We start from the raw sequence: 12,749 nt of genomic DNA on the forward strand, positions 1-12,749 counted from the left end.
AATTAAAAAAAATATTACAGAGTTGCAATAAGGTCTAGTCAAATGGGTAAAACTCTAAAGTCAAATTTACAAACCACCAACTGATCCCATTTGAGAGTTTTAATTGTTGAACACTGTTAGGTGTATCAGTTCTGCAAAACAAATACGATGATAATTGCCAAAATAAGTTTGTACATTTATATTATGTCACTATTATTTAAATTATAAAGTTTTTTGTAAATGCCAAGAAATTCTTCAGCAATATATAATTATATTTTAATGTGGTTTCTACAATATGTTATATTTCTCTTAAATAAGGTTGCTATTCGCCATGCAAATGTCATAGACCTTAGGATTGGTGGATCTGTTGAGATTGCTAATATTGAAATAAATCCGGTGAGTATGTTGCCCATTTGTGTGGTCAGTTTTTAAGTATGGTGACTTTTATTTGTTATATATACCCTGAATTAGCTCATTTATGTTTAAAAATATTTTACTATGAAGTAATTTGACATAAAAATTAACATAGATTATATATATATATATATATATATATATATATAAATGATGTAATAAAATATTAAAAGAATTTTTAAAAATTCCCCACTGAACTAGGTATTAGAACACTGCCAGTATGATTAAAATCATCTGTAGGCTTCATAATGATCCTATACATCATAACAGATAATCACTTTCCTATAATGACCACATATGTATAAATCACCTCAATCATTCATTTGTTTGTTCGTTTTTGAGCTTTACAAATAAGACAGACTGTTTGTAGCTGATAGTAATTGAACATTGTGTTTCCAACATTATTTAATTTGTAACTGTATGTTATTCATTGTCATTGCTATACAATTGTTCCTTGTGTTGATATACTATAGTTTATATACTTATTCTGTTGGCCATCCAATTAGGTGTTTCTTCTTGTTGTTAATAAAATTACTTTACCTGTGCCCATTTATATGCATATATTAAGAAGTACATATACAAGGGCTTCTAGGAATAGAGTTCCTAAGACATACAATTTGTACATGTCTGGATTATCAAGATAATTTCTGAAATTTCTTCTTGAATTGCCATTGCTTCAAATTCCATTGCTCTACAAATTGGAATGTCAGATTTGAATTTTTGACAATCAATTGTGTATGAAATGGTATCACATGATGTTCTCAATTTATATTTTCTGAACTGTAGTCACATTTATTTTGAAATTATTGTCTGTACACCAGTACAATTTTGTGCTACAGTTGATAAAGTACATAAACACACACACACACACACACACACACACACACACATCCCTTTTTCTCTTGGCCCGTCCTTTAAGAATAAGATCTGGTGTTATCCACCCAAAGAAGCTTTCTTTGATTCTTAAAAGCAGGCCTGTATGCTTCTCCTTCATTGTGACATTTACTAGATGTTATGAATATGAACATACATATTTATTACATTTTATGAATAGAACTCTGGGAACATCTCTGTCATAACAGTTGTCATATTATTCTTGGGTTACCTGTACTTTTGATTTTGTTTTCTCATGCCACAGCACCTTGCACTAAATTAAAGTGAGCAGCAGTTGCTGTTTAAAGAGGTAATGTGGCTGCCTCAGGTAGGGACTTACTTCTAGTCTGTCCTTTAATGGCATCACCAAAATTCTAAGGTCTGGTTTTAATTTATAATTTTTTTGCCCTCTGTTATTAAGTGATGAAGGCATGATAAGTCCAGACAAATTGACAGATACTAAGTTAGCTTGTCCAAGGCTATGGTGATTGCTGAAGATTAGATCCAGTAGTTTCCAGAGTGTTTTATTCCATTGCTATTGTATTACTCCTTGAAAAAATTAGATAATATTGAGACTTCTATTACTTTATTTCTTCATTCTAAAGTCATTTGGTGCATGCTTTGCATGTTATAGTACAGTTTAATGGTTTATGGGACTTTGGATTACTATGTTTATCAAAATGCCCTTAATATTTTGAGTTTTAGATGTAGTTGCCTCTTACAAATAGTATTTTAGCATCACCAGATATTTTTAAAAATGCATTTAATAACTACTAGCTAATGGCTATTTAATTGACTATGTATCTTGATAACAATTAGGAAATTTTATCCAAATTAATGTATTAGCAAGATAAGAATGGGATAAGAGGAGTGATTTAAAAAAATTATATATATATATATATATATATATATATATATATATATATATATATATATATAATTTTCATTATCCATTTTGGACTTTATAAATTTTATATGTAGAATTTTACATGGGCTAACACTTTAATTTAAGTGACTAGTAGTCAGTTGAGCTTAATTTAGTATTCTCCACAATATTGCAATACTCCTGCCTTAATTTCCTTTTAATGTTCTATGTAATTCTTTTGCTAAAGAACTGTAGGGAGAATTTTGCCATAGGGAGAATTTTGTGATGTGGGTTCATGCTTGGTATATGAGCTGAAGTTCAGATATATTGGATAAACATTCTTTATATATTTAAGGTAGGTATTAGGTGCTAAAGATACAAAAATGAATCAGGCTCTTCTTCAGCAGGAGATTCAGGTAATGTAAACAGACTGTGTGATCTCACAATGTAAGTCAATATAAGGAACAGAAGTGATCATGTGCACAATGTGCTTAATTGTGGTTTATCTAACTGGGGTTTGATCACTATATAACATTTTATTAGGCAATTAATAGTTAGGGAAGGACCTTTCTAGCAGAAGAGGTACCACAAGACACAGAAAGGTGAAGCATCAGGTGCTGGTTAGAAATGACAAGTCATGTAGCTTGCTGAAATATTAAGTGCTAAGGTGAGAGTGGAGCTAGTTGAGGCTGTGACATGAGGCAGGAAAGGTCAGGAGGAGTTTTATGACCTTGCTAATGAGCTCGTATGTTGTCCTGTAGTTGGTGGGGGACCATAAGATTTTAAGACAGGCAGTGAAATGATCAGTCTCTCAATTAGTTTAATAGTGGCTTAGTTATAGAGAGAAGAATTTGAGAAAGTTAAAATCTGGAAACTAAATGAAAAGTGACAAGTTACTCATTTCATCCAGTTAAAATGAGGGTAAGAGGTGAGGAAGGATACAGAATTAATGGAACGTGGTAATTGATTATATATAGGAGATGGGAAGAGGAAATGACTAATTTTTGTAGAGTTCTCCTTTGATGTTATTTTCTTTGATAAACATAAAAACGTAATTTTGAGTAAACATAATTTGAGTATATATTTTTCATAAGCCATTGCTATGTTTTCTAATGATTGTTTCTTTTTAAATTTTAGAATGTATTTAATTTCAGTGGCACTTATGTTGGTGCTACCCAAATTATTCCCTTTGTAATAAAAAACAAAGGTATAACACGTGCCATAGTGGACTTTGATTTTAAAAACTTTCTAGATTTTTCAATGGATTTTAAGGACAAATCAGGTATGCATTTTGTGCCATAATTGTATTATTGTAAAGCAAAATTATTCTAAATAGCCCTGAAGTGAAATTGTTAAAATTTTAAATCAGGGGCAGTTATTTCACATATATTTTTAATGACTCAATGCGTGCTTTTCTTATACTCTGACTCATCATTATTGTATTTCTAGAAATGTATCAATTTGAATTGTAGAACCTTTGGTGACACATGATATAACCTTACTTATTAGTTGTCATAATACAGTAATTTAAGTATTACATGTAAGTATATACTATAAATGAAAATAAAATTATCAGTTTTTATTTTTGGTAGTTCTGGGGATTGAACCTAGGTCCTTGAGCATGCTAGGCAAATACTCTACCACTAAGCTATATCCCCAGCCTTTAATTGTTAGTGTTAAATGCTCAAGAATTTTAAGTAAATGTCTCTGGAGAGTTCTCTCTGTAGGTTTATTCATGTAATAGGTCTCTTTATATTAAATTTGATTTAAACAAAATATGCATTTTTATAAGTGCAATTCATCTGTTTACTCCAGGAGTTGACAAACTAAGGCCTATGGGCCATGTCTGGTCTAACACCTGTTTTTGTAAAGTTTTATTAGAACACAGACACACTCATTTGTATATTTTTAATGGCTGCCTTTATGTTATAATGGCAGTTGAATAGTTGTGATAGAAAACATATGTCTTATAAAATCTAAAATATTTACCATCTGGGCTCCTACGGAAAGTTTCCTCACCATTGGTTGAGTCATTTCTTCTTCAATGAATATTGATTGAATCCCAATTACAGGCTACATACTAGACTTTGAGTCTGCGAAGATAAGTGAGACATCTTAAATGTCCTTAAGAAGTGAACAATAAGTTTGTGCCAGAATCTCAGAAGTAAACAGATGACTCACTCAGAGGATTTAACTGAAAAGAATTTAATAAAGGAATTATCTATTGAGGTTTGGGCAGGATTAAAAGAAACCAACAAGGGAAGGTAGCTGCTGCCACCTCTAGGCTTGAAGGAGCAAGAATAAAGCAGATATTATTACAGTCTAGTGGAAGGTCAAACTGTAAGAGGAGCCAATCCCAAAGTGGTATAGTTATAAAGAAATGAAGTCATTGCCAGACCTCCAACTAAGACAGTGTTGATGTGGGAGCATAGATATTTGATCTTTCTTTCACCCTCCTACCCTGTGATATTTTGCTGGTCCATGATGAAACCCAACCAGGGGCAGAAGACAAGGTAGTACATAAGTAACAATTAACTATTTACAATAAAATTTATTCTTAAAATGTCCTAAAATTTTAATCATTATAAATGTTTTAATAGGTCAATTCTCTTCTTTTACCACTTATTGATTTTCAAAATGATCACTTTAGGATTGATTATTCGATAGAGTGATTTATGGGAAAGGAAATGTTGTGATATATTTGGGTATGACCTCACCTTGTCTTTCCAGTCATCTCTCCCATTACAGTAAGCATAGGCTGTCTCTGCTAGAGCCATGTTGTATTATTACATATTTTCTTTCACTGAGCTTCCCTTCTAGGATGATTTCATTCTCTTTCTGCTCCTCAAAATGCCACCTTCTGTTATAAACTAGTTTCAACCTCTTAAGTCCTGTGAATTATTAGTCCCCTCTGCACTGTAACCCAGTTGGTAAAAATCAATTTTTTTAAGCATTGATCCATAGGACATTGTGTAAGTTTTGTTATAGCAATAACTGAATTCTGTCTGGTATCAAAGGGAGCTGTGTACATGTTAATACATGTATCTACTAGATGGTAAGCTCTATGAACTTAAAGAGCACACTTAAATTTTTGTTTTATTCTGGAGTTGTCCAATATGATGCTATGGGTTTAATACTCACTCAGGAAGTATTTATTGAAGCAAGCTTGAATTATTATATTTTATAAGCTGTATGTTTATGTATACTCCAAATTGACTTGTGAATATTGATTTAAATCATCCATTTAATAGTTTCTATTTTCTAGATACACATCTATTCTAGATGGTTATTCTTTGCTATATAATATTTGTATTTTTACTACACTACAAATAATATAGTGATTTTATTCATTTGTTTGTTAAATGGTTTTCCCATCATGCCAAGGGTGTATGAAATTGGGAACAATAGAATGAAATAAGTTATTAAATTTTATTTCCAGATAGGAACAATCGAAATTTGTAGGATTTTTAAAGTTAATCGGAAAACTTTAGGAAGAAAATAGGATTTTTATAATTGTTTAGATGAGAAGTTCCACTGCAACTTTCATTTAATCATTCAGGAATTTATTTAAGTGTTTATCATTTTTTTATCTTGAAGTTTTCATTAGTGTGGTACAATTGTTTCTGTATCATTACCTAATGATTTTGTTCCTAGAATCATTCCATTTTTTAAAAGAATTTTTCTTGTTATTTATATTATTTTAATTGACCTTTCTGAGATCTATTTCATAGCAGAATGATCATAGTTAACAATAATTTCGGGCTGGGGTTGTGGCTTAGCGGCAGAGCACTCGCCTAGCACGTGTGAGGTTTGATCCTCAGCATCACATAAAAATAAATACATAAAGGTATAAAAAAACAATAATGTATATTTCAAAGTAGCTGAGAATAAATTTCAAATGTCTCATCACAAAGAAGAATGAGTAAATGAGGTGATGGATATATGGATCTTGCCCTTTATTCCTTTCCGTATTTATTTTTGAATATGACTGTATTTCGTGAATTTTGGAGAGCTTTTAAATGGATTTATTGTCTCTGATTTTCTGACTGAATGAATGTTGCAAGTTTGGATATCAGTTTTGCTGATTAGAATCTTAGTATTAAGAACCATCTTTACCTAGCAACTTCATGTAGCCCTTCCCAGTTATGTCAATACTTGCTTTGCTTTTTTGATTGTTATGAATATATTCATAAGATTTTTCTAATTTCACAGTTTTCTATTAAATAATGCTCTTTATATATGTATCTGGCTGTATTGGGGATGTGGCTCAGTGGTAGAGTGCTTGCTTGGCATGTATGAGGCCCTAGGATGGATCCCTAGCATGAGTTAAAAAAAAAAAAAAACAACAACTAATATATATCTGGGTGCTATATTTTATATGTACTTTTTCCTGTCTTATAGGAGAAGTTCCAAGCCCTGCAGTTCCTGGTATATATTCCTTGGAGATAGAGGAAAACACATCTTTGGAATGTGGCATAGCATTTTCTCCCAAAGAAGTAAGTTCAGCTTTCCACTACTCAAGAGTAGTAGAATTACAGATAATTCTAGCCAAAAACCTATCAAAGATCATCCAAGTTCTGTGTATAGTGTGTCTTTTTCTGGCTAGTCAGCATGCCTAGGTGTACTCTTGAATTCAGTAAAATTATTACTAGCAGTATCTAGTATGCTTACAGTCTCTCTCAAAAGGAATAGAGGGCACATGCAGGGACTCTATGATTGTATGATCTTTTGCTATGCTCTCTGGAAAATTCAAGATATGACGTGTTGTGCAGGAGAGGAAAAGTTTAAGCTTATCAAAGAAATCACTTATACTCAAGCCAACTTGTGCTTTACACTTATGGTTGAATGGTGTATGCTTAGTGCTTTACAATCATTACCTGAAATTAATAAAGACATGTTGTAAACACTTAAGAGGGGTTGCTATAATATTTGTTTTATATTGTCCCCTTGGTGTTTAGTGATTTTCAAAAAATAAACTAAATTAAAGAAAAACCTGAAAGGAAGTGATACCACTGGTTAAGTTTCAGGAGTGAGCTCTGGTATGCTTTTGCTTCAGATGTTCTAAAATAAAAATGTCAAGGAGACAGTTTCTCTCTATACATACTGTGAAATGGTATGCTGCTGCATCATTCCAAATAAGAATCAAACTTCTGTATGACACAATCAGAGTGTAAGATGTATACGTACAACTGTTAAACAAATATTCCACAAATTGATGCTTTATGACCTGAAAGTGAAAATAGCATTGAGTAAGTCAAAGTAATAAAAATCACTATCTTTAATGTTGCATTTTTTACTAATGTAATTTTTTACTCAGATTGAAATGTTATTTTAGGAACAATGATAGCTACTATTGAGCTCTCAGGAAGAAAAAGTAAAGAACTTATGGACAAGTTCAGGTGATTAAATTTTGTCATTCTTAAGTATGGTACATTAATTGGGATAAGTTTTGTGGGTTTGTGCACCTATGATTCACATGGGGTGATATTGTCCTCAAGATCCATTCTTCTGTTTATTCCAATTTTGGACAACAGTAGTGAAAGAGGTGGCAAAGGCTGTTTTTCCAACATCAAAACAAATGAAAATTCTTTTATATCCAACATTAAGTGTACTCAGATGTATCCTAAACTATTCATTTTCCTTGGGTTTAGTATAAAGTAATTATTTGTCCTGATTCCTGAGTAGTGATATTTAGGTAGGTACAGTTTAGCAAGATTGCCAAGAAAGGACAGAACATCTTTGACTTAAAAAAAATCATCCCAAGGATGTTTTCCTTCAGCCTAATTTAGGCTAAGAAGTATTATCAAATGGAAATATTACTATTTAGATTTTTCTTCTATTTTTTCAGTGAAGGATATTTTGGTACATTAAATGTTGTCAAATTATTTCAATATTTGTTAAATTAGGCAAAATCTCATTTGTCTATCTAATTCAGACAAAAAGCATAATTAACAAAAGTAATATGGAGAGCTTCAGAGGATATTTATCTTTTTAATTTTATATTCTTCTAATATCTTATAAAAGCTACTTTCTCTCTCATATATCTTAAAGTTTACTACCCCATTTAAATGGGAAATTCATTAGAGTAGAAAGAAAAATAAACAAAATTCTAAATTTTAATAATAATGACTACTGGCAATATTTTGTTTTGTCTCTTGTATTTATCTCGTATCAGATTCTGTATTCTCCTGTTTTGTTGAGGAGTCTTGCTTCCATCCCCAGATATTTGTTTTTATTTTGTTTCCCTTTGGGTGTCTTTGTCTGGTTTTGGTATTAGGGCAATATTGACTCTTTATAATGAGTTGGAAAGTGGTTTCAGATCTTTCATTTTTATCATAATATGTAAGGGATTTGATTAACTCTTCCTGAAATTAGTTTATTTCATCATTGAAGTCATCTTGTCCTGGCCTTTTCTTTGTCGGATTTTCAAAAATTATTAATTCAATATGTTGTCAATTCTATTAGCCTGTTATAGGTCTATTCAAAATATCTATTTCTTCTTGAGATATTTTACGTAAGTAATTTCTTGGCATGCAGGTATTCATTGTGTTGTTCTTTTTTATTTACCTAAATAGTTAATAATGTCATTTCTTTCATTCCTGATTTTACGAATTTAAGTCATTTCTTTTTATCTTGGTCAACCTACTTTAAGTTTTATGAATTTTGTTAATATTTTCAAGATCCAACTTTTGGTATTGATTTTCTGTATTTTTTGTTTTATTAATTTTTATCTTATTTATTTTCTTTTATTTGCTTTGGACTTGATTTGCTCTTATGTTTTCTTATATTTAAGGGTAGAATGTTAGGGCATTGACTAGAGATCCTTCTCATTTTTTTATATAGGCTTAGTGCTATATATTTCCCTCTAAGCACTGCTTTACATTTAGCTCAAGAGTTTTAATATATTGTGTTTTCATTTTTATTCATCAAAATGTCCTATGTAATTTATTTTGAACTCATTGATTATTTAGGTGTAGTTAATTTCCACTTACCTATGAATTTATCATTTCATTTTGTTACTCCTAATATAATCCTATTATAGTTAAAAGGCATATTGTTACATTTAAGTTAAATTGATTTTGGGTTGTTTTATTACACTCTGTAGGTTAATTATGTTAAACTTAAAACTATAGGAGTTAGAAATGATTACATGTGATGTGTTATCTGTATGATGGTGCATGTCTGTGTGTGTAATCACAGAAGGAATAAATTGCTTAAAATAATTAATAATTTTAATAATTAAAGTTTATTAAAAATAATCTTTGTAGGATGATTTTCAAATATATATTGTTATAATTTTGATTTAACATCCCTAAATTAAAGAAAACAAAGTAATTTTGTGACATTTAAAATTTTTGAAAAATTAAGATACATCATTCTGCACAATGCTTGCATCTTGCATGTTCATAGAAGCATTCACACACAAACACACTTTTCAATAAGGAAGAAATGAATCTTACCTTCTGTACAGTAATTTAATCCATATTTTTAAAAGTATGTTAAGGATTTGTTCTTAATAAGTCTATATCGTGAGTTTACATTTTCATATAATGGAAATGTATATAAAAATGTTTTACTTAAGAATCACAGAAAATTAAAAAAATCCGTAATTCAGTTTAAATGTCTTACATGATTTTGTGGGTAAATGCATATGCAATATGATATTTTGACTCTGCTCACTGTTTAACACAGTCAACAATTAAATACTTAGAAATCTATTTATTAGTGTTTAGATTGTGGCTCTTCCAGGATTCTAGAAATTGATTATACAATTATATTTAGATGTGTGCGTGTGTGTGTGTGTGTGTGTGTGTGTGTGTGTATATATATATATATATATATATATATATATATATAATTTCTGTGCAGTTATATACTTTGCTTAATATTTTGAATCATTCTAAATTGAAAGGGAAATTTTCTCATTGTACTGGAGTGTAATTTAGTACAGCAATGAAAAGAACATGTAAAATACTGCAGAGACAGCACACCCTATGAGAATTTACTTTATGAATTAGTGCCAGCAAGGCAAGATTAATTTTCTGAGTTCCAGTCATTTCAGATGCCCTTTACTCTGTTTAAAGTTAGGTATAAGTTGTTTGTCTTTGTGTGAGTATATGTGAAAATGTAAATAGCCAATGGGTGCTCTTTTGGTGAACCATATAATAGGAAAATGTGAAATCAGCCAGAAGAGTTGATTTATTTCTAGTTGTAACCCTTTTCAACACTGCACCAGATTTGAGCACAATCAAAAGTACTGTTGGTAAATAGCCTAACATTACATCTCTAAACCCTAGAAAAGGAAGAACAAATCAACATCAAAAGCAGTAAGAAGACAGGAAATAATTAAAATCAGAGCTGAAATCAATGGAATTGAAGGAAAACAAAAAAATCCAAAAAATTAACAAATACTGTGACCAGCGTGGCCAATCTAGCAGGTTCTGGCGAGGGGTGGAGGGGGATAAGAAAAATAAGAACTCACACACGTTCAGATGTTTTTGAAGATAAAGCTGGGGTTGGATGGAGTGCTACTCTCTGATGGAGAAGCAGGCCTAAAGAGTTTTGGCAACAATCTTTATATATGTCTCTTCATCAGGTTAAAGACTATTCAAGCATTATTCTTTGTACTCAGAAAGTTACAGGGCTAGAAACATTATAAAGCTTTTCTGCAGTTACATTCTACAGTTGCAATATGCAATGTTGGGAGCTTTGTGTAGCTCTCAAGAAAGTCCATTGTTTAATGTTACTGTTAGGCGGGCAGTTTCAGGAGTAGCAGAGCTAGTGAAACATTATGGTTGTCTAGCAAGAAAGTTCCTTTATTCCCAGGAGCTATGTGCCTGGGATCAAGGTCAAGACTGATAAGACTCTAGCACAGAGCATCCTAGTGGAGAGAATTACCACAGCAGTGAGGCATCCTGCACCTTTGCACAGAAACATTCCTAGGCACCACGCATGCCACAGCCATGAGGTCATCAGAGACCTCAATTAATTCTTTGAAAAAAAATAAATAAAATTGATAAACCCTTAGCCAAGATAACAGAGAAAGAGAAAACTCAAATTACTAAAATATTTGATAGATAAGGAAATATCATGGGGCTGGGGTTGTGGCTCAGTGATAGAGTGCTCTCAATTAGTATGCATGAAGCACTAGGTTCGATTTTCAATACCACATAAATATAAAATAAAAATATTATGTCTACCTAATGCTAAAAATATTTTTTAAAAAGGAAATACTACAATGGACACTACTGAAATATAAACAATAGAAATTATTTTGAAAATTCATACTCTAATAAAATAGAAAATTTTGAAGACATTGACAAGTTTCTAGAGACGTGATCTACCCATATTGAATCAGGAGGACATTGAATATTTAAACAGATTAGTTTCAAGCAATGTAATTAAAGAAGCCATCAAAAGCCTACCAACAAAGAAAACCTCAGTACCAGATGGATTCTCAGACAAGTTCTATCAGACCTTCAAAGAAGAATTAACACAAATCCTCCTCAAATTATTCCAAGAAATAGAAAAGGAGGGAAGCCTTCCAAACTCATTCTATGAAGCTAGCATCACTCTGATCTGAAAATCAGACACATCAATGAAAGAAAACATCAGACTAATACCTCTAATGAATATAGATGCAAAAATTTTTAATAAAATACTGGTAAATCACATATAAATACATTAAAAAGTTACTGCACCATGGTCAAGTGGGGTTCATCCCAGGGATGCAAGGTTGGTTCAACATATAGAAATCAATAAAGGTAATTCAATACATCAATAGACTTAAACACAAGAATCACATGATTATCTCAATAGATGCAGAAAAAGCATTAGACAAAATAGAGCTCCATTCATACTCAAAACACTACAAAAAACTAGGGATAGTAGGAACATAACTCAACATCATAAAAGCTATATATGCTAAACCGAAGGCTAACATCATTCTAAATGGGAAAAAATGAAAGCATTCCTCTAAAAAACTAGAACAACACAATGATACCCTCTTTTCCCACTTCTATTCAAATAGTTCTAGAAACTCTAGCTAGAGCAACTAGACAAAGAAAGAAATCAAAGGGATACGAGTAGGAAAAGAACTCAAACTATCCCTATTTGTGGATGACAGGATTCTATATTTAGAAGCCCCAAAAACTTCACCAAAAAGCTTCTAGAACTCATAAATGAATTCAGCAAATTAACAGGATATAAAATTAACACCTGTAAATAATTACATTCCTATACATCAGTGATGAATCAACTGAAAGAGATTCACAATATACTCAAAAAAATAAAATATTTTTGGAATCAATCTAACAAAAGAGGTGAAAGACCTCTACAATGAAAACTATAGAAGACTAAAGAAAGAAATTAAAAAAAAATTTAGAAGATGGAAAGTTGTCCCATGTTGTTGCATAGGCAGAATTTATATTGTCAAAATGGTCCTACCACCAAAAGCATTACAGATTTAATGCAGTTCCTATTAAGGTTCTGATGATGATCTTCACAGAAATATAAAAGGTAATCATGAATTTCATTTGGGGGCTGAGGTTGTGGCTCAGTGGTAGGGCACTCATCTGGCACTTGTGAGGCACTGTGTTCAATACTCAGCACCACAGAA

The 12,749-nt window shown here is 31.4% G+C and overlaps 1 protein-coding gene across 6 annotated transcripts in view; it reads left to right on the forward strand.

The window, feature by feature from the left end:
• The window catches only part of Cfap47 (cilia and flagella associated protein 47), a 424,450-nt gene that overhangs the window by 64,369 nt on the left and 347,332 nt on the right, over positions 1-12,749 (forward strand). For all 6 annotated transcript variants that reach the window (XR_009228697.1, XM_058585745.1, XM_046465022.2 and 3 more), the window contains 3 exons: positions 298-375; positions 3,269-3,413; positions 6,533-6,627. Coding sequence is in view for 5 of the 6 variants with exons in the window: in XM_058585745.1 (XP_058441728.1) it covers positions 298-375; positions 3,269-3,413; positions 6,533-6,627 (318 nt within the window). In the remaining variant the exon portion in view is untranslated. The remainder of the gene's footprint in view (positions 1-297; positions 376-3,268; positions 3,414-6,532; positions 6,628-12,749) is intronic.

This window comes from Marmota monax, unplaced genomic scaffold, assembly GCF_021218885.2.
Source record: "Marmota monax isolate L192 unplaced genomic scaffold, Marmota_monax_Labrador192_F-V1.1 WCK01_AAM20220418_F8-fsc00158, whole genome shotgun sequence".
Taxonomy (NCBI): Eukaryota; Metazoa; Chordata; class Mammalia; order Rodentia; family Sciuridae; genus Marmota; species Marmota monax.